Source organism: Anas platyrhynchos, chromosome 1, assembly GCF_047663525.1.
Source record: "Anas platyrhynchos isolate ZD024472 breed Pekin duck chromosome 1, IASCAAS_PekinDuck_T2T, whole genome shotgun sequence".
Lineage (NCBI taxonomy): Eukaryota > Metazoa > Chordata > Aves > Anseriformes > Anatidae > Anas > Anas platyrhynchos.
This window is the reverse complement of record NC_092587.1, coordinates 57,292,825-57,314,720: the sequence shown is the minus strand read 5'-3', so window position 1 is coordinate 57,314,720 and position 21,896 is coordinate 57,292,825. Positions and strand designations below refer to the sequence as shown.

General features: G+C 42.8%; 1 protein-coding gene across 5 annotated transcripts in view; it reads left to right on the top strand.

Annotated features, from left to right (window-relative positions):
* C1H12orf75 (chromosome 1 C12orf75 homolog) overlaps positions 1–21,896 on the top strand; it is a 219,219-nt gene that overhangs the window by 170,666 nt on the left and 26,657 nt on the right. The window contains exon 7 of one of the 5 annotated variants that reach the window (XM_072038392.1): positions 18,772–18,817. The exons of 3 other annotated variants lie outside the window; for them this stretch is intronic. In XM_072038392.1, coding sequence (XP_071894493.1) covers positions 18,772–18,802 — 31 coding nt within the window. In that variant the 3' untranslated portion in view covers positions 18,803–18,817. Of the gene's footprint in view, positions 1–1,377; positions 14,037–18,771; positions 18,818–21,896 lie in introns of those variants that run through there. One more of the 5 variants, XM_038165923.2, reaches the window with a different exon arrangement.

Sequence of the window (21,896 nt, the reverse complement as noted above, 5' to 3'; positions counted from 1 at the left end):
TTTTTCCTCTAGCTGTCACTGAAAATCCCCCCAGAAGGAAAAGCTGTGACATTTAGTCCAGGAAAATTGGGGAGCATTTCCAGCTGTCCAAAAGATAGCCAGGACACAGAAGGTGCATTCCCCACAGACCCAGCTCCTGTCTCAGTTTGGTTTTCATCCAAACTAAAAGTGCTGTAGGATTTTACAGGAGGAGAAAAAGGAATTTCCAGGGAAGTGAGAAGATCCTTTAAGAGTCCCTCTGGAACGTGAATTAGCTGGCTCAGCCACATGTGGTGAAAAGGATCCCACCTTGTCCACCTCCACTGTATCATCTACCCCACTCTAAAAATAGCCTCCCACTGCTGAAAGCATTTCACTTCTATTCTTGGTCCATGTGTTTCCCTTGTCTTGACTTCATGCAGTGCTGTCAGCCCTTTTAGATGTGCAGACACAGCAAAATGGCCATCCGTGCCGACCAGCAGAAGGAATAAACTCTTAAACAAAATACACTGCCTTGCAAGACACCTTGCTCTTCTCAGATTTCCATTTTAGTATTCAGTTAAGCTGGGTGACTTTTATGCTTACCGTAGTTAATCGGTGCTTTGCAGGTACAAAAATATTTGCTTTGTCAGGGCAGAGAGCAGCCATTGTTTGCCACGACCTAAATTCCTTGCAAATGTTTTCTTCTATCTTCTTATTCTCATCTCCTTTGGCTAAACCACTGCACAATAACCCTTTGTAACGCAAACACCTTGGTATGGCATGTTAGGATCTGTTCCACTGAGCCAGTTTAGAAGGAAAGCATGCTTGTAACTGTGTAATTGAACTGCGCTGATATGCATGTGCCAGGGAACATTAACTTCTAAACTCTCAGTAGTTTCACATTCATGGTATTTTTCCAGATGGATTGGAGCTGAAACTGTATCTTTAATGTCCTTAAGATACAGCACAGCAACCCATAAACTCCTTGAGTTCCACAGAGCATTGGGTGGAAAAGTATTTGGTGTGCCAGATTTCTCTGCTAAGTATTTCTCCTGACAGTGGCATGTTGAAAAACCGTGTAACTCTGAGATCTGATGGTTACAGTGCTTTTGGAAAGGAAAAATAGTGTTGCGAGCAAAGGTTAACCTACAGTGATTGATTTACTTAAGCTTTAAGCAGTCATGCTGAACCTTTGGATAAATGTTTATTTAACATTGAAAATGTGTTGTTCATTTTCATGACACAACAAACAGAGTGTCTGTGCTGGCTGGGACATGGCAAGGTTAGCTAAGTTTTTTGCCTTCCAAACAGAGAACCCTAAATTTAGGGAAGGATATGAAAAAACACTTTGCCACTGATTGGGATATTGTTTTGGGTTGGCCTCCCACTGATGGTTTTTTGTTTTTTTTTTTGGAGGTCATGAACCCAGGTTGCAGTGGTACCAGCTGGTCAGTGGGGTTGGAGAGTGTCCTGTGCTTTGAAGACATAAGAAGAGAATTCAGCAGCATCTCAACATTGACTTGCTGTCAACAGGAGGGTAGGCCTGTGGCACTGCCGAACAGGAGAGGTGAATTTATTACTACATGAAAGAAATGCAGCTGTCAGTTAGTCCTTCTGGTATAACAGTTTTTTGGTGTTTGTCATAAAGCAAAGTCATATCAAGGCAGAGTGACACTGCTGTCAGGGGACAGGCGGGACAGTGGTACTGGTATCTGTTAGAAGACCACTGGTGTAGATAACATTCCTGTCTACCAGCCCAGATTGATTTTAGGAACCTGACATAGGGAACTGAAAGACCATTTCCAAGGATCAGTGAGGCCAGAGTCCCTCATGAAATCGAGCCCCCTGAACATGATCTAATGTGGGCACATGTCATGGGCCACAGTGAAAAGCACTCTTTTGGGTTTACACTTTCTCCACCTCCTTCAGAATGGCTGGAAAATGCTTCTATAAATAAATAAATAAATATTAAAATTAAATAAATAAATAGAAGCCCCCTCTGGCTTCTAGCAAATTGTACGATTATTCCTAGTGCTGAAGGGGAAAGTAGGGCAGATCTCATTCCCAGCAGCATGGGGTTTTCCTTCTGCTGTCCATGTTGTTGTTCATCTGGGGAACGATCAGGCAGGAAGGAAGGGTGTCAGGGCTGGATCCTGGTTCCCATCCAGCAGGACAATTCCTACCTCACTGTGGATCAAGAATGATGCACAGCAGGTGCTGAACACCCTGGAGCTGGGCCAGTGATTACTCTGGATCCAAAAGGTCCACGCTCAACTCTACTTCTGCGCCTATGGGGACCAACCCAAGCAGCAGCAGTTGTTCCTTCTGGTAAAAGCCAACCTCTTAGTGCATTGATTTTAAATCAAGGGTCTGTGGGTGGGCTACTTTCAAAAGGGCCACAAAAAATAGCAAGGAAGATTCTTTCTACTGGCAAGCTGCCTAAATTCCTTAGGAGGAGGTCTGCACTTCCACTGAAAATTTTCTGGGGGTCTCCACATCAAAACAAAACAAAACAAAACAAAACAAAACAAAACAAAACAAAACAAAACAAAAAAAAAAGCGTTAAAAACCACAGTCTTTGAGAGATTTGAGAGATTTGCTGTCATAATGGCTATCTTAACCAAATTTCAGATGTTTTTATTCTTCTATGGAGAGAATGCTTCTGAACAAAAAGATGATGTAAAAAGCCTAAATGAAGGTGTCTGCAGTAAATCCAGTAAATCCTTCTTCACTTCATGCAACAGTCATCTTTCCATTTATACCATTTTGCATTCATTAGAAGCTACACAGGATTTACTTAATGAATAAGTAGAGAAGAGCACAGCTAATCCCTCAGGGCCTTATTCTGAAGTTTGTATTCAGGCAAAACTCCAGTGACGTCAGTGAGTCATTTCACCATGTGCAGATTTCAGTAGTGGACTATATTGGATATTAAATGCTATTTTCCCCAAGATTTTACTCTACAAAATTATAGTAATCTCATGCCTTCGATCTTTTGATTACAACTAGGATGCAGAACACTGCCAGTTTAATAGTATAGTCATACCAAATACCTTCGGACCTTCATGCCATATGCTTGTCTTATTGTGGTACCAAACTTGCTGCCCAAATGCTCGTGCCTTTAACCACATGTCATCTTTAGTAAGAGGATGGCAATTATGGTAAGATTTGGACCAATTCTCCATTATTTATGGATAATTCATACTGCCCTTATATAACAACTGTTATGGATCTTTTATTTTTCTCATTTAGTCATTTCTCAGCTCTATAGGTAACCTGGAGAGTTCTAAGCTAAGCATTTATTTTTTTCTTCCTACCTATATAATGCATGGGCTTGGATTTTCAAGGAGAAAGTGAATAGATAAATTTCCCTAATGTGCTCTCTTTGATACCAGAGAACTGCATTCTCCACACTGCAGCATGATTTAACAGAAAGCCTATCCAAACTAGGACAGGGACATTTGAATCTTGGGAGAAGGATGAGGGAATGGACAGAGATGAGCCTGCTTTTATAAGCATGCAATCTGCTTAGTGGAGGGAACATTGTCAGCAATTCATAAGCTATTCATCAGGTCAAAAGCAATAAGGATGAAGAATGATATGGTTCAGTGGTCACTCAGGCTAATCATCAATCTTTCCATCGTCCAAGCTATACAGAGGAATTTGGCAGAAAGGCCAGACCTAGAGAGCCTCTATTCATGCCCCCTTTCTGATTTTTAATAGATATTCATTTATACACACTTATTTCATCTTGTTTCGACATCCCCACCCCTGTTCCAAAGACCCATGGGTTGGAGGGGAACAACATCTAGTTTTTATCAATGTGCAAAAACTTAAATTATGATGGAATAGAAAAACAAACCATAAAGCCCAGAAGCCCTAGAAGTGAGTATTTAAAGAAAACTTCCCTGGGCACAAGATTCAGTGATTGAGTGTATTCTGCAGAAACCATATTTTTCAGCACTCTGGTCTCACTGGCATATAGCTCCAAAATTGTGTCATCTGAGGTATTTTCTAGATGAAAAATTAAATGTTTGATTTTTATTTTTTTTTTTCCTATGGAGTTTAAACTACTTAAATGAAGCCCTATCACCTCAGATTCTGGAAATTTGTAGTTGAGACAACAAAACACAGACCTTGCAAATCAAATAGGAAAAGTAATTCCTCCTAAATCCCAGCTAAGCTTCAGTGTTTACTGGGCAAAATACTTGGAAACATTCCTTTAAAGAAGATAAATCTCTGGGGTTTGGGGCTTGTCTTGAACTATAATGTAACATGATGAGAGCATTGTAAGGTAATAAGAACAGGTATGCTAATACAGTAGTTAAATAATGCCTGAAATTCCCAAGGACACCTGCGCAGGAGACCTTCTTCCATTGAAAGGACAGCTTGGGCTGACAGATGGGAGTGTTGCTGTGTCTCCCACAGCCCTATTTATTACAAAGCCATAGAGAATCAGGGAATCTTTCAGGTCTGAGCAACCCTCAGGAAGTTGCTTGATCTGACCCCCTACTCAAAGCAGGGCAAATCTTGAGATAAGATGGAAGTCAGGTCAGCCCCATCAGGGCCGGGAGTTTCCATCAAAGTAGGATACCGGGGCCTTGATCTGAAATCTGACCTGGCTGCCAAGAGGGTCTGCTGAAAAGCATTTTAATCAGTGCGAAGGCTCACATTGACTTCCGTGGGAGCTGGATCAGGCATCAGTTCAGTGAGACTGGCTGCCACAGTCAAATCATAATACAACCAGGCTTTTGTTGGCAGCATTCAAGGCGCCAGATTGTGTTCTCTCCTGTATTGGTGTCTATCCAAAATAACTCCATTCACGTCACTGCAGCAATTCCCTACTTGTTCCTGTGTAATTAAGAGAAGAATCTTTCCTACTGGGTTGGTGAAATCACTCAGCATTCAGGTTATGGATAATCTGTACATATTTGTCACTGTCAGCATGGAGAGATTTAGGATCCTCTACAGAACTGCAAATTTGTCTGTCAGCTTTCAGGTTGTAGTTATAAAATCATAAAGATTGCTAATAAAGACTAATCAAGAATAAACCCCACTTGTGTTGCAAGAATCACGGGTATCTCTGCATTTCTGCCTAGTTTGTGAATACCAAAGTTTTTATGGCCCACCTACAAAAATATATGAGACATATGGACAACATGGCTCCTCTCACCCTCCTGGAAGCTGTTCTGCAGCGAAGATATATGCCTGTGTCCATCTCTGACTGATGCAGTAACTACTGGAAACAGAGCAGAAGAGGTTTGTGCATCCCCTGCCTCCCATTATGGGGTTTATTCCATTAATATCATGCAGTGAGCCACAAGGCACATTTTTAAAACCTCTATAATCAGAAACACTTACATGCACATACACAAGCAGAGCTAACAGTACCCTGGCTAAGGAAAGCAGTCAGACACAATCCCCTGAGGAAATGTCTCAGAAGAACAGGGAAGAGACGAGAGCTGGGAAAATCTGAAGAACGACCAAAGGGGCAAAAAAAAAACCCTTTAGAACTTAATATCAGAAATCTCAAATGCTACTGTACCTGCTCTAAGCAAAATAAAACATCAGTGCTGCTGTGAATGAGGAAGGTGGTGAGCATGTTTTGCAGCACAGAGTTTGAAAGCAATGCTTCTTAAAAAAGAAATCCACCACCCAAGATAAAATACATGGATATAAGTCTTCATTTGCAATACTCTTGAGAACACAAGAGAGACTTCTGTTATAATCCACAAGCTAGATATTGCTGCTAGTGATTTTGTTTCAGAAAGGAAAAGGTAAAGTAAGCAAGAGTGGATACGTCCTCCCTGACAGCAACCCACCTTGCTCTGGTCTCATCTGGCCTGTCAGGGTTGGGCAAACTGGACGTCAGTGGGTCTCAAGAAGGGCAGTGTTAATCTGTGAGAACAAATACCACAAAACAGCAAGCAAAGGCCTATTCGGATGACAGGGTAGCACTCAGAAGCATGCACCTCCTAGGTTATACTTCCAGTCCTGCAGGACCCTGGACTGCAGGCTCAAGGCTCCTGTCAAAGAGATCCGCTGCATCTTTTAGCTGCTACAGAAAATTTAAACAGCTCAAGCTTTGAGTGTTTTACCCAGGAACAGTCCACAGGGCTCCCCCTGGTCACTTTTATCAGCCACTTGCAGACCACTCATTTTATGGAGATTTCCTTGCAGGAGACCAGCTGTATACGTGCTGTTGGGAAATGCCTCTGTACCTCAGAGGACAAGGGCAGGTTGTCCTCCCCATCATCTGCAGAAGCTTCCCTTTCTCCATTGGTGTAATAAAGCTTTATGAGGCTGCTCCTGCACCCTATATTTAACGTTTTGAATAACCCTTTCTTTCTAATCTATTTTCCTGTACAGAGATGCTCCTAAACACCAGCGTGCTAGGCATCCTGTGAGCAAGCTGCACAGAAAGGTCACATTCCTTAAAACTTCATGGGTGGTGGGCGAGAATCAGCTATAAGCTGATGCTAGAAGCAAACCCTTGGTAAAGCTCTTCTTTTTAAGAGATATGCACCAGGTGATTACATTTCATCTAAAGCATAAGACAGTAAATACCCTAAGTTTATCCAGGTTTATACTAGCTGGAGAAAGTCATGGTCATGCCTCAAGTTTTGAAGTGATGTTTTGTCTTGATATTTGCTTTGCATCAAAGCCAAGTTCTGTTGTAAATCTCACTGCACTTCTTAAAACATTCTTAGGACATCATGTGTTGGTATAATCCTATAATTGTTTGGACTACTCCTTAAAGCATCAAAATGGCTAATACTCCATAATTTCACATGTCTTTATGTACAAGGGGAAAAAAAAAAGAAAAAGGGCACCGGCAGAAGAACAAACGTGCCATTCATCCTGTGAAATATCTTCCACCCCAAGGTTTAAAGCATGTAATTGGTTAAGCCTCGCGGTAGATGTGGGATGTGCATAAGTGAGTAATAAACATCTTCTAATTTGGAAGGATCAACCCAAGCTACTTTGGTCCTGATTTTCAAAGGTTCTGCACAGCTGAAAAATTCTTCCTTTTCATCTGTATTTATAGGGGATCAGAAAAAAAAAAAAAAAAAGTCTTAGGGTTTTCACAGGTGGATGCAAAATGATGACCACTTATTCAAACACAGTTATACCTGATTGACTTGAGATGACAGGAGAGGTCAGTGGCAGAATATGGAGCTGACTCCAGATGATAAGATTTCCTGGTCCATGTGCCACCTTACAATGCAATACCTCTCTGACCTAATGCCTCTTCTTTCTTATTGAGATTTTAGGGCTATATCATAGCCTTGCTGAGCACCAATTAGTCATCAACATGATATCATAGTCCACGCTTTAATCAGTGTCTTGGACTGATGAAACTTTATCTGCCCCCTTCCAACTAGTGTAATCAAGTAAAGGAGCAGGCTCACACACTTTCCACTTCTCCTTGACTTCCTCCACTTACTCTGCCTTCAACAAAAAGCTCTTCTGGAAGCTCACCAGGTTTCAGGCACATGTCTGAGGTTGTCCTCGCTTTGTTGTTTTTGATGTTATAATGACACTGTAACCCGGAATTTATTTCCCATTTCAGTAGAAGGATGCTTAAAAAAAAAACACTGGGAGGAGAGACACTTTTTATTTAACTCCCTACAGATGTCATATTAGTTATAATAGGTAAAGAATGTATCTCCTGGCTTTATTCTGAGCTGTAGCAAATGGCTTTGACCCACATCCTCATAAATTAGAATGTAAGCAGAAACTTACCCAGCTACGCCTTACAAATGTAATCAAAATCAGACTCCTGCCATGTAACAACTCTATTTATCCCCTGTGATATCCTTTTGTGCCTTTCAATTATAGCCATGGACATAATGATCAAATTACACAGAAATTTTCAGCGAGGCCTGGGTTTATCCAGTTATTCGTAAATAAGAGGATTTGCTTTTCACACATTGGTACAATTTTATTTGTGTCTGAATTGTATACTCTGCTAACACAGCAGAAATGGCCAAATGATTTCCCTTAGAAGTATCGTGCTGCCAGATGACTCTTTGATCCCACCATTGAGGGCTTGACCCCATTTTCTTAAAAATGAAGTTAAAAATATGTTATTCCCTTATTACTGTACCAGAAAATGTTCACACCTCATGTCTTGGAAGCTCCTTGCTTTTCTACATCAAAGAACAGATACAATGGACATGATTCTCTAGCAGTGGATCTTTTTTCCAGTTCCTGAGTTTCTTCTAAGCAACTAGTGCATCCTCAAAAGCCCAAATTACAAAAGCTGGTGAGTAAAGAATGTTGTCTGCACGTAGGAAGTGGCCAAGTTAACTAAGCATAAAAGACAGTGTCTACCTGGTTAAACCAGTAAAGAAGTTCTAGCTCAAGTGCCAGAGAACTGTGAGGAGCATGGATCAAGGGGCTAGATTGTTCAAATTTTACCTCCCTGACAAGACCCATTAATGCATATGTATGAGATGATCTGTCTAATAAATGGGCACTGCAGTGGAGCTACAGTCATGGGGATTTTCCCAGCACTGGGGAAATATTCAGTATTTTCTGCTGACCCCAGTTCAGTGCCCTGGAGTAGCGAGCAGAAGGCTGTGGGAGCTCCTCAGCCCTGCCAGGTGTTGCCTCCTACTGGGTGTGTGGCCTCATGCCCAGCGGGCACGTCGTACTGCTTGCTCTGCAGCCTGGTGTCTGCCTCAGATTTGGTATCTGCCAAATTTGGTAGTGACACCCAAAACCCGCCTGGCTTTATCTCAGGTTATAAGCAAAAAGTTAGCTGAGGCTCTTCTGAATGGTAGCAAAACCCAAGCAGGTTTTAAGTTGACAGATTTCTTTGAATGGAAGGAGGAACCCGCTTGGAACTTCTTGTCAGCAAGCTTTATGGTAGGCTGAATTTCAATAGACATGTTAGCCTTGTCCCCAAGCCAAATGCAAAGGGACTTACAGTGTAAAGTCCACAAAGAAGTTAGTTTGTGTGAGAACAGAGCATAACTTGACTGATCCCTTTTTTTGAAGGACTTTTACGTGGTAGCACTTTTTCAGCTCTAAATCACATGTGAGGAGGAGACTGCCTGTGAAACAGCATTGTCTAGATGGCAAACATTTCCCAAGCCTGGCTTATGAATAATGCTCTGAGACCCTACATGTGTGTAAACTCATCCTTTACGAAGACCTTTACATTGTCCAAGGAATGAGTAGCCTCAGAATAGGATGCTGAACCATCTGCTCTGCAGCGTGGATGAAGATAAAGCTAAATCAGCAGCACTACTCATGTCTTTAGTGCCATGACAAATTGCCAGGAGTCTACCGTCTACTGGGTAGATGCCTAGAGGGGACTGGCTTTGCTTTTAGTAAGGCTGTGTCTACCTACTCTGTAGAGTATGATGACGAGGTAGACATTGCAGTGCAAGAGGTTAGGAAGGACAGGCAAGTTGTCCTTCCTGGCATTCCCTTGTTAACTAGTCAGTACTGAAAAACTATCATTTGCTCTATTTGCAGTACAGCTCTAAGTATTTCCTGACAGGGTTTGAATAAGTCCAGCCAATATCTAATCTGTAAAGTGACAAGGCTTGTGTGCTGTGCTGTCAAAGGATCCATTTACCAAATTGATTGTCATGTCTGTCTGGGAGAGAATTACTAGCGCTTTTAATAATGGGTTTCTCTTCCTGATTAGTGTCCAATAACACTTGGAGCATAAAATTTCCTCTGTAGCAATTTCACTACCTACATATACTCCAATACTGCACTTACAGCTTAATTGATACATGTGCACTTTTTTCTGTGCAGGAGTTTGGTTCTGGTTTAAGGGGAAGGCACCAAACATTAACTCGGATGAGGCCCATTGTACCCAGGAAGCAGACACCAGTCTTGAATTTGGCCTACAGCCCATGGTATTAAGGAAAAAGGCCACGAGACGAATTGATATATGTGCTTGCTAAATGATATTTTCACCTCAAAGCATACTTGAATCTTAGAAGAATGCGACTTTTCCAGCTTTCTTGGATGATGTGCCAATGGTACAGCCCTAGGTTAATATGGATCGTATAGTTCTTTTAGCTATTCCAGCACTTTTTTTATTGACTCAATGTGTTCAATGTCTCTACTATCATCCTTGTTAAGAAGAAATATCACAGATTCTAGGTAATAGTTTTCTGAACCAAATCCTTAGTAGAAGAAAACTAGGATGAACAGCCTGAATGAACAGTCCCTAGCTATGTACTGTAGATCTTGTTATGTACCTACAATGTCTTGCTGTCTGTTTGGAGTAACATTTCCATAGTTTGAGAGCAGTCAACATGAAAAGAAAATTCACATTGCTGTTTGTTCAACCGTACGCAACAAAACTCACCCTATTACATTTTAGGTGATCAAAAAAAATGGAGGAGTCTAGCCAGGCGTTTGCTGTCTACAGCAAAAAGAGTGAGAAATAAAATTATATTGCCTAATAGCTACAGGGGTGTGTATGCATACATTATACATAATATGTACACTGTATAAACACACACATGCAAAGTGATAAATTAATTGCAGATGGAGTACAGTAAGCTCTGTCTCCGGAGAGTTAGGGAGAGTTAGACAGTAATATACAACAACAACAACACAATCTCCAAGCCATGAATCCACCACCCACATCCAACACTACTCATGGCTTCTTAAATCATTATGCCAAATTGTAATGCAAACAGTGTACAGAAGGATGAATAAAGAAAATAATTGACGTGTCTACCCTGAGGCTCTTCCAAAGATTAGAGAGAGAGGCCCTGGGGCTGATTTGTTATTTTCTTTGTTCTTTATCCTTTTGCCAGTTGTTTGCATTAATTTTGGCATTGGATGATTTAGAGCACCCTTAGTTTTGATGGATGCAGGTGGTGGAGTGTGCATGGTTCCTTAGTAAATAATGTTACCAGTCTGGATTGCTTTAAGTGGCTTTGCTATCAAAGAGCTCTGTCTTAATTTGAAAACGCATTTAGGTGATTAAACAATGTCTTAGAGCTGGATTATTTTCTCTTCTCTGATTTTAGTGGCATTCTAATTAAAGTTTCAAATGTGTAATTATATAAAGCAGAACAGTGAGCAACTTACTTTCCCTCATTATAAATTAGCACATGGTGGAGAGAAATAACCTGCAATGCACAGAGAGACAGGCAGGGAGGAAATAACTTCACAAGCAGAACACTGGGAGAAATTGTGGGTTTACAGATAGTAGGTAATTGGATACCAGAGGGCTTGAAACCGCCAGCCATCCCATTCAGGTGTACCTGCACCAAAGGGTTCAGGTCATGGAGGAGGAATGCCACCTCAACAACAGCTGCTCCCTTTGGAAAAAAAAAAGGACAGAGACAGGACAAGTCTATAAGGAGGACTCTGTGGTTTAAAGAGAAATATGTATAGTGGCCAATAATGGGGGCTGTTATCAGAAGGGTAGTGAGTGACCGTGGAAAAGAGGAGTAAGAGCAGCTACAAGAGATGTGGTGGGTTTCAGAGGGAAGTTTGAAGGGACTGGCTGAATGATGGTATGAGGAGAGGTGTACATAAATATTTGCAAAGGATTAACACCCAATGAAGAGTGAAATTACTTATCTAGGAATGATGGGATAAGCACGATAAAGTAGGAGGAAAAAAAAGTCCAGTAAATGTGATACAGAGCAGTGTTGCAAGGGAAGTGATAAAGCCATACTGTTTGGTGAGAAAGGGCATCAGAAACAAGACCTATACCTAGAAGATGATGGTTGGCTTGATTAGGAAAAGTTTTCCACACCCTAGTGAGTCCTGTGGGTTGCAAGAGAAGGAGATGGTTGCAGCCTCCAAATTATCTGGTCTCCCTATTCTCGTCAGAATGACCACCCAGGAAAACCGCTGTACAGAAAACCTCAGAGACTGTTTTCATTCCCTCTTCTAGGATTTTTCCCCATATAAAGTGTGGTATCTTGTCCTATATACAGATATTGACCTGAAATGCACTCATCTTTAAGTTGAATCACAGCAGTAGAAAAAAGCTAAGCAAATGCTGGTTTTGGGGAGCAGGGGAAAGGGTAACATGAAGGCACATAGGAAATGCCTTTGAGTCTTATTTCCTGCTGAGCGTGTAGGGTTTTATGGTCTTTCCTGCTGGAGATGGCAGAGGAGACTGAGAAGACAGCAGGAGCAAGGGAGAGATGCCCATACATCCCAAACCACATGAGACTAGTTTGTTTCTCTTAATGGTGAAGGACTAAGGCAATCCATCCTTATTCTGCACATGCCTTCTTCCTATAAGATAAGGATATGTCAAACTTTGGTGTATTTGGTGTAATTTTCAATTACTCTCCAGAGAGAATAATTAAAAAAAAAAAAAAAAAAAAAGCATTTTAAGGTAGAGATTATATGAATTTAATCCCAGAAGATTTATATTCTTTCAGCCTATTAATTCAAAGCTCTTATAAATCTCTGGGTGTTGATGGAGATACGTTTATCACTTACACCCTATATAAATCACAGGAGAGCTGGAACCAAAAAAGTTAGCAGAGAAACAAATATTTCCTGTTATCACCACCTGATAAAGACTGGAAACAAGAAGTGTGGGACAATGGGGCGCAGTGCCTTCCGGGGACTGCTTTGTACTTTCCACAAGCATCAGCAACAGTGTCTTAAGGCATTGTGCAAACGCAGCCGTTGTGATGACACGCACAGTCCTTACCGTGATCCAGAGGCAGAAGATTGACATGAACATTGTTGCTTACTCAATATGGTGATGAAAGCTCCCGCCTACAACAGTGATCAACTGATTTCTTAAGGAATTTTCTAAGGATGAGAAAAATGCAAAAGACATTTATAAATTATTCAAAATCTCAATCTCATGAAAGGTTTCTGGGGTTTGTTTCTCTTATTTTTTATTTTTTTTCTTTGAAATATGGAGTTTGTTTTTAAAACCACTCTTTCATGGGAAACTGCTGAATACCTCATCCTCCTCGTTCAGGTCTGTAAAATGAGTCATCTTCAGCTCTTAGTTTCCCTTCCTTCCTTGTTCCTGAGCCATTCAGAAACACTGTTGTTTCTGCCTACTCTATATTTTCTCATCCAGGGAGACTCATTGTAAATAAGAGCCTTTCAACTATTAAGAATAGGCTTTGGTTCTCCTCTCTTTCTCCCTATCTATCTTCATTTTAAGGCTACCAGTTTGTGCTTTTCTTCATTTTGGCTACAACATTTGAAAAGACAGCATTTAACATAGGGCCAAACTGCTTTGCTGAGATCCTTGCTCTGCTGAGCTCCATGTCATGCTGCCACTCAAGCTTTATCCTGGTAATGGGTGCATCATTCCTCTTTTTGTTTCCAGAAAGAGTGTTACCACCTCCAGTCCCTGGCTCTGGGTTGAGCAGGCATTTGTGATGCAAGGTTGGGATATCTTGGAGATGGTGCTGGTGCAATTTACTTATAGCCAAATATCTTGGAAGCAATGTTGCTAACAGAAAGCCTGGCAATAAAAAACATCAGCCTGGCACCACTCTTCTGTCAAATGCATTGGAAACGTTGCTGCTAGGTCCAGGGTCCTTGCACATGCAAAAGTTAGCCCTGCTCCTACCCGTTTCTCTCCAGCTTCTGCTCCTCACACTACCCCAATGCAGCCAGAGTGACAACCCACTCTTGTCCAGCAAGTCCTGCTCCAGCCCTCAGCAAATTTTAACTCTTTTCAATCAGGCATGTTTTACTGGAAGGAGGGACGGGAGGAGGGTGGGTGGACGAGGGTGCTGGGATGCCTCCCACTTCCATCAGCACCATTTATTGCAGCACACTCCAATTTTGACTTTATTTCAGTCCTTTTCATAGCGAAAAAAAAAAAAAAAAATAGAGAGAGAGAGATCACATTTATTTTGCATGAATGGCTGGCCTGAGAGGTGGACTTTGCTGCTAGCAATCTCAGCGCTTGGCTTCCTCTTACTTTTATCTCACCACCACTGACTACATCTAGTGGGGAAGTTGGTAAGAAAAATAAATTCAGGCTCAATTCCTCTGCTGGTATAAACTGATATAATTCAGAGTAGTTACGATCAGTAAAGGTCAACCTATTTTGCTAAAACCTTCCTGCTTGCAACTTCTTTTTTTCTTTTTTTTTTGTTCTTTTTTTTTTTTTTTTTTTTTTTTTTTTTCCCCTGGAGGCCACTATTCAAAAAGCAGTTGCTAAGATCATATTCTTTACCCATCCACCCCCCAGTGTCAGCTCCTCCTACCCTCTTTGAGTCACTCCTCAGCCTCCCTTTTCTTCCACACATGAAGGTCAGGGTTTTTGTATCCACTTTGAATGCCTTCCACAGCCTGATCCTTCTGCCTACCTGCCCTTGCAGAGCCTGCGCTGTCAGAAGGTGCCCGAGTTCCCACCCTTCATGAATAGGAGTAAGCAGGAGACCCGAGTGCCTGCTGCTCCCCGGGAAGCTCCCCAAGAACAATGAACTAAATCAAAGCAACCAACCAAACCAAATCACAAACCCAACAGATCACCTCCCATCCTCAGCGTGATTTCCGGAAGGGTTTGTTCTGGTCCATGAGCATGAAACAATTTTTGGCATGAAAAACACTTTAAAAGCAAACCTCTGGTAAAATTGGCATAGGAGAGTCCAATGCAGTGGAGAGCAATCTTGATAATTTCTGGTGGAAATGGCAGCAAGCTACCCATTTTTATCAGATTTTCCTTTTTTTCTCTGTGAAAATCAAAGTAAAACTCATAAGATATGAGCTCATGCAAACCAAAACCAGGAAACAAACAGGTACTGTGGCTGCAGAAACCATGCCAGAAGGAGATGCAGATCGCCCAGAGCAAATTCCCTGTGCTTCCCTCCACCATGGGAAGGACAAGAGCTTGTGAGCAGAGGCAGAGCTGGGTAATACCCCGTCAAGGCACCAGAGAGCAGAGGCCCAGAGCACCCATAGGATGCCGTGGAAGTTCACCTGCACAAAGCTTCATCCACCTTTGCTCTCTGGGCCTAACCCTGAGGCCCTAGTGCTGTTGGCTGTGTCTGCTGTGGCTTTGGGCCCAGCCAGAGGCCAGCTTTTGCCTTGCCTGGAAATTAGGAAAAGGAGATGGAGTATGGGAGAGAAGGAGGGTTGATGCCCCTTGCGTTCAAGAGGCATTTGGATAATATGCTTTAATTTTTGGTTAGCCCCAAAACAGTCAGGCAATTGGATTAGATGATCTCTGAAGGTCCCTTCCCTCTGAACTATTCTGTTCTATTCTAACGTGGTTCAAGCTGGCTCTTGTCCCAGTGTGGGTCCCAGGCTAATGTCCACACCACCGGACTTCCTTTCCTCCTAGAAGGACATGCATAGCTTTACAGCACTGCAAGATTTGTTAAAAACCCTTCTGAACGAGGCAGATCTGTTCTCTTTTCTGTTCTCTCTGCTTCTTACAAAGGTTCTGGCCATGTTAATTGCCAGTGCTCTTTTTCCCCTGTTACTACATCATTTAACAAGCATGGAAAAAAAAATGTCATTTGGTTGCCCTTTAGACACTAGCCAGAAGTGACAATAAATTTAATGCAGAGTTTTGGGATAAAGCAAAAACTATTTCTGAAGAATGACAGAATGTGCAAAGCACAAAGCTTGAAGCTTAGCAGCTAAATTCTGAACCCATGTGATAGTATGCTGCCCTGTGTCATTAACAAGCTGCCAAAATGACAGCAAACTGGATTATCTCCTTCGTAATGTAGTCTGTTCAGCACAAAATAAATGACTGCTGACTTATAACAATGTGCAGCACCATTATAGTGAAACTGTGTTGTGACCAGAGGCAATCCTACATGGAATTACCTTGGGAAATGAAGCTGCAATTAATCTTTTCTAGCTACACGTTTACCCCAGGTTCTTCTTATCCAAATAATCTGATTAAACACTGCATTATTTCCAGTTTCATACCTGCCTAACTCCCTTGGTGTTATTGGAATAATACCACTATTGACGTGGAGTAACAAAGGAGGGAAGCAAGGTATATTCCCCAATACAACCACATCACCACATTTTTTCCCACTGATGTCTCTAATATACATTCTGGTCATGATCTTTCAGGAGAAATCTGAAATTTAATTCTGGTACTATCAGACTACAATCCCAGCAGCTTTCAGTATCAAACAGAAATATTTGTATTATAAAGGGATGATAATAGTGCTTTAAACAACCACTGTCAGTTGTTTCACAGAGCCTCTGTATTACTCGGGATCATAAAGCAACCGTGTAGAGATGTGGTGGTCTTCTGGTTGATCATGAAACTGAACACAGAAGTACAGGGCTTAGCAGAATAGGATCCCTTCTCACACCATTCAAACTGGAAGACACATGGATTTAAGGAACTGTTTGTTCAAGTCTAAGTATAGCATCTTGCACTTGGAATTTCATCCCACTTTCTCAAGTCTGTTTTTTGAAGCTGCCAAGATCATTTTAAATTCCAGTCCTCATCCTGATGCATTGCAGTTCGCCCAGCTTTGTGTCTCCTACAGATCAACTAAATGCTGTCTCTGTCCACCCTTGACATTGCTACTGAAGACACTAAGCTGCAGCAGAGTCAGGGCAGCCTCTGCTGTCCCCTGCTCAGGATGACCCTCCAGCTTGGCGATGAGCTGCAGATGACTGAGTCATTGAACTGTCCCTTTGAAGCCACATTTGCCCAGATGGAAAAGCACCATATGAGGTGGCACCAGAAACAGTGCCAACCATCAGCAACCCTGAAGGAGGATCCCAGCTGTGGGTGCTGGAAGGACCTTGCGGAGCACCTCAGTGGGCACCTACTGGGCTCCATTTCCTGTGCTGGAACAACCAAATGGTGTGGGCAGAGGAATGGATGGCATTTGTACCTCTCTAGTGTCTCTACCTTGTGTTGGACCCAACCCTGCTCTCTGAGAAGTCCTCAAAAGACTGAGAACCACTCTTCCTGCCACAGGGACAGGCACATAAACAGCTTCTCCAAAGCCAGCAACCAACCATGGTTGTTTTACCTTTACAGGAGAACGAAGGCAGTGTTTTGTGCATGAGCTGGGTGCGTTACACCAGGCAGGCCCAGGCAAGCAGCCCATATTGTACGCTTGCCTGCCTTTTTGTCCTTCCAGGGAGACCGAGCCCACAGGCACGTGGGCCCATCACCACGTCAGCCAGGCCATGGCTGCCTCCAAACGTGGGAGGTGCCCGCCGAGCACGCTGGTGCTGGTTTCTGGTTTTGCCGAAGATTCCTGTGGGATGAGGAGGCAAATTGTTTGGCCTGTCTTCACCTTGGCTCCCTGTTTGTAAAATAAAGCTTATAGCGTTTCTCACATCCCATTCATCCCTCAGTTGTTGTTCATATGGCCAAGTGAGTGAGCCGAGACCCAGCCTTCCTGCTGCCACAGCCCCTCCCCTGGGTCTCATCGAGGGGACAAATGACTCTGATGGAAACCAGATATCATGACTAGTCACCTCTGCTGTTTGCCTTGTGGATATGAAACTCCATTTGTATCTCTTGGCTCTCACGGGAAGAGCAGAGAGAGTTCATGAGGAACAAGGAAGGAATAGCAGGTTGAAATTTGGGTTCTCAGCAAGAACATGCTAAGCTGCCTCCAGCCTGGCCTATCCCTGTAATTTGCTGTTGCGAAGGCATCATGCAGCAGAACTGATGTGGTCTCAGAGGGGATACAGAAACCCAGGGTCAGGCAGAGGTGTTTTCCCTGCCTTTGTTCTTATCGTAGAAGAAACACCTGACTACAGAAGAAAATACTTCAGATCCCAGTCCTTTACATTTTTTATTGGGATCTGGAATAAACCCCCCAAATAAACTTTTGGATGATCCAGATTAAGGTCTCTGACATGCTTATTTAAAAATCCTGGAGGATTACAGTGTGTGTGTGTGTGTATGGGGTCTGGATCAACAGTGGTTTGTCTTTGATAGGGGCACTGATAAAACAGAGAGGCACAGATTTTGAGTAGCAGTTAGGTGTTTTACTGAGAATCAGTATTAGGAATCCTAGATCTCTGTGAGTAGCAGGATCTGTGGCATAATTTTGGGTGGCAATAACAAATGTTTTCTCAAAGGGACTCTGTGCTCTGCCCATATCAAAGGTATTTCTGTTCTGATAAAATGTCACCAAGACATCATCAGAAATGTTACAGTTCAATGCACTGAGTGTAAAGGTGAACATTCAGCATTCATCTGCACCATACATTGTTGATATCTGAGTTCTTGCTGCATCTCTTCATGCTTGGGATGGGTCTTCCATGTTGCTGCACTCAGTGGAAAATTGCTGCTAAAATGAGGGTGATTTGGCTGAAAAATATCCTGTGGCTTCCCTAGTTTTCCATGAATACAATACTGTTCATAAGCATGTGCCTGAGTTTTAAGCAGAGGAACAGTGCTGTTACAGACCAAGGCTGCTGAGACAGCACCTGAATTCATGAAAATTCCTTTGCCCCTTTTCAGTTCTTTAGCAGAGCTAACTTCACACCACTGACTAAGAAGATATTTTTATTTTTGCACATCTGTCCTTGATCTATTGGGTATTTTTCTTACAACAAGAAGTCACCAAAAGGGCATGTGTCTGTATGTGTGCATGCAGGACAGTTTTGTCTGAATATTTGCCATGCTGCCTTGATGTTAGCAAAGAAAGATGTAGTGATGCAGCTCAGAAGTCAAAAGAACTTAATGACAGAAGTAAAACCCAGAAATACTCAGCTGTGGGATCCCAATTTAGTTCTGGGCAAATAAAAATGTGCTTCATGCATATTTCACATCCAAGCAATTGTACTTCTCTTTCTCCTTCTTACCTCCCAGGAGTAACCAGAGAAATGCATGTTATTCACTGTACAGGACCTACATCTTTTCATTGTCAGGTGCTACTTTGAGGACAGATGGTTGAGATAATTCCTGGAGACTGCAATACACCTGAAAAGCTGAAAGACAGATCTGCTGGACTCTGACCTACGATTTGAGGTGTTCTAGATGAAATGCCAGAGACTTATTTCTTCTGTAAACTGAGTAGCAATGAGAGATCTGGATCACATGGACATGCGCACACACAAAAAGAATGGTTGGTGATAGCAGATCATGCTCTGGTCAGCACAGGGCTATGAATTACTGCACTGCTTTAAAGTGACTATGACTGAAGGAGCAGTGCTGGGAAAAGCATCCCCTAGAAGCTTGCTGCTGAAGAACGGAATGGATATTAATTCACTCTTGATACCAGGACATGGAGAACTGCATAATGGAGCAGACTGAAGAGTTTCTGAAGAGGAAGTGAGTCAAAGTAAGTTATTTCCAGTGCAGCCAGGATTGTGTTTTCTGCAGCTGAGGGGGTGTGATTTACCCAGCATACTCGTGCTACAGGAATCACAGCCAGGAGCTGGAGCAAATGTCTCGGTTGTGACATCCTGGCAAGAAGCTTGTTCTAACAAGTAACTATTTTGAGAAGAGGAAGTGAAAAAGAACAAAAGTTGGCAAGAAATGCTGCAAGGGCTGCACTTCAGGCAGATGCTCATCTCTGCTCCCTGGGCCCTGCAGACCTGGCTGTGCCATCCCGGCTCCTGCTCCCTCTGCTCTGCCATGCCACTTCCCCATCCATCTCAAGACACTCCTGCACACCCACAGTCTTTCTTAACTCTGCTCCTTTGCCTATCCAAACCCTAGGAGCCTTGGTCCCTCCCAACCACCCTTGTCCAGCACCCTTCACCTCCTAATGCTCCCAGATTTGTTGAGGGGCATGGCACCATTTCCTTTAGGGAACAGCCTCCTGGTGCTACCCCCAGTATCTCAAAATATTCATTTTGGGCTTAACTTGCCAGTGCCCAGCCTGTCCTTTGGTTATTATCATCTGGGCAAAGGAAACGCAGAGTGGTGGCAACGTGTGACCAAATGTGAGCAGCTGTAAATTGACAAGGCCCATTTGTCACCATTATTAATCCCCCGAGCCACACTGCCTCCGGGTATTTCCTGTATCACTGCTGTTTTTATTTCTTCACAAATAAAAACTGTAGAATTGTGTTTGCTCCTGCTCACATCAGGCTTGAGACAGGCCTCTGACAAGCAGCATTACCACAGACCTGCCCGGGCACAGGGTGGAAACCACATCCTAGATTAGCAGTGTTTCGCAATTTTGAATGCATGTTGGTGTTGGAGTACTAAACAGCATCAGGAACTAGCCTGGTATTAATAGGCTGTTATAGACTGGCCGTGAAAACAGACCATCTATTATCCTGAATTTTTCAGAGAGATTGGACTCTAGGTTCAGTGCTGCCTTTTCTTTCCTTTTTTTTTTTTTTTTTTTTCTTATTTTTTCCTTTTTTCTTTTTTTACTCACTGGATGTCATCTAACATCAAAAAAAATACTTGCTGGCATTATCCTGAATAAAATCCCTGCAGCTGGGGCAAAACTGACAGTGGTCGGTGCAAAGTGCAGTAGCCTGTAAGTGTGGGAGCCATCAGGACCTTTGACATTAGCCTGAGGTTTGTTAAATCACCTACTTACAGGCACGGCAAAATGCTTCACACTAAAACAGCTCTCCATTGCTTTCCACTGGCAATTGGCGGCGAAATAATTAATGTTTGTGGTATGGGGAGGTTTTTAAAACATGAACTGGTGGGACTTGGTAAGCGCAGGTGAGAGTCTACCAGCCAAAGTTGACCTTTCTTCAAAAATCTTATGGTATGGCTTAAATTGAGATCCGTCCTAATTAGCATTTGCTTGAAGATCCCTAGACTGCAAAGCACAAATGTGAAGACAGAGAAAATCAAGGTAATTGTTCCCTCATACAATGGGCCTCAGATTAAGCAAGGCAGGCACACATTGAATTGCAGTGACCCGGAGCCCTTATCTAGCGCTCACAAAACAGCCCAGCACAGCGCTGACTAAGAAAGGTTTCTGAAGCTCAGGCATGGAGTGCTTGGTGAGACAATGCTGGAGAGGGTGCCAGGACACGCCTCAGATGTACCAGCGGTGCTGAATCACAGAAAGGGAGAGCAGAGCATTAGCAGCTTGGTTTTATAGGCCTCTGGTTACATTTGTCTGCTTAAGTGATATTTTTCCTCAGACACGAGTGACCATTTGCCAGCTACTATAGGGAGAAAAACGTGTCAGAGAGGGAATCCAAAAGGAAAAAAAGAAAAAAGATGGTGTTTTTTTTTTTTTTTTTTTCTTTCTCTGCTGCATATCCTTTTTTGATGAGAGGTTTTGGGAACACAGTTTAAAGAAAATACACCATTCACTCCCAAGGCTCAAAGTTATCAAATGGAAACCAACTGTTTCTCATAGCTAAAAGCATTCTCCTTCCTCACCCAAAAGATTTAACAAGCCTTTAGATGTTTGCAGTGAATAGAAAAGAACTTTATAGAACCAGTTAACTCTTATGTGCATTTGCTGGAAATTCAGTAGGAAGCAGGTACCCTGTCTGGTTCCAGCTCTGTTTTTCTCTCTGCCCTGCACTGTGTTCAGCACTGACCCTGACCATCACATCCACAGCACCAGGCAGCATTCCCTGCTGATTCTCCCAGGCATTCACACCAGAAATTGCCCCACACTTCTATGCTTTATGCATTATATTTCATTGTGGGGCCTTTCCCAAGAGGTTTCCTCATTTTCTCCTCTTTTCTTGCCCTTCTCCAAGCCCTCTGTGTTGTGCTCTGCAGGCAGCAGCCATCCTTCTGCTTCTTAGGGGTGCAGAGGTTGCTCCTGCCCAGCACCCATCCCAGCACACCCTAAACACTCACCCAAGGAGCCATCACATCCTTGGCTCTACTCCCATCTTCACCCCACACAGCCCCACGCAGCACCACCAACGCTCGTGGGGGGCACTCTCCAGAGGATGGGTTTGGCATCAAGTCTCTTGCATGTGCTTAACCTAAGATTTTTGTGATTGTCTGAACTTTTCTAATTCCTCAATTCTCCCATCAGTCAGACTGGCACCAAGGTGTTTCACACTGGCACTGGTGTGACCTCCTATGTATCAAAGGCCATAGACTGGTG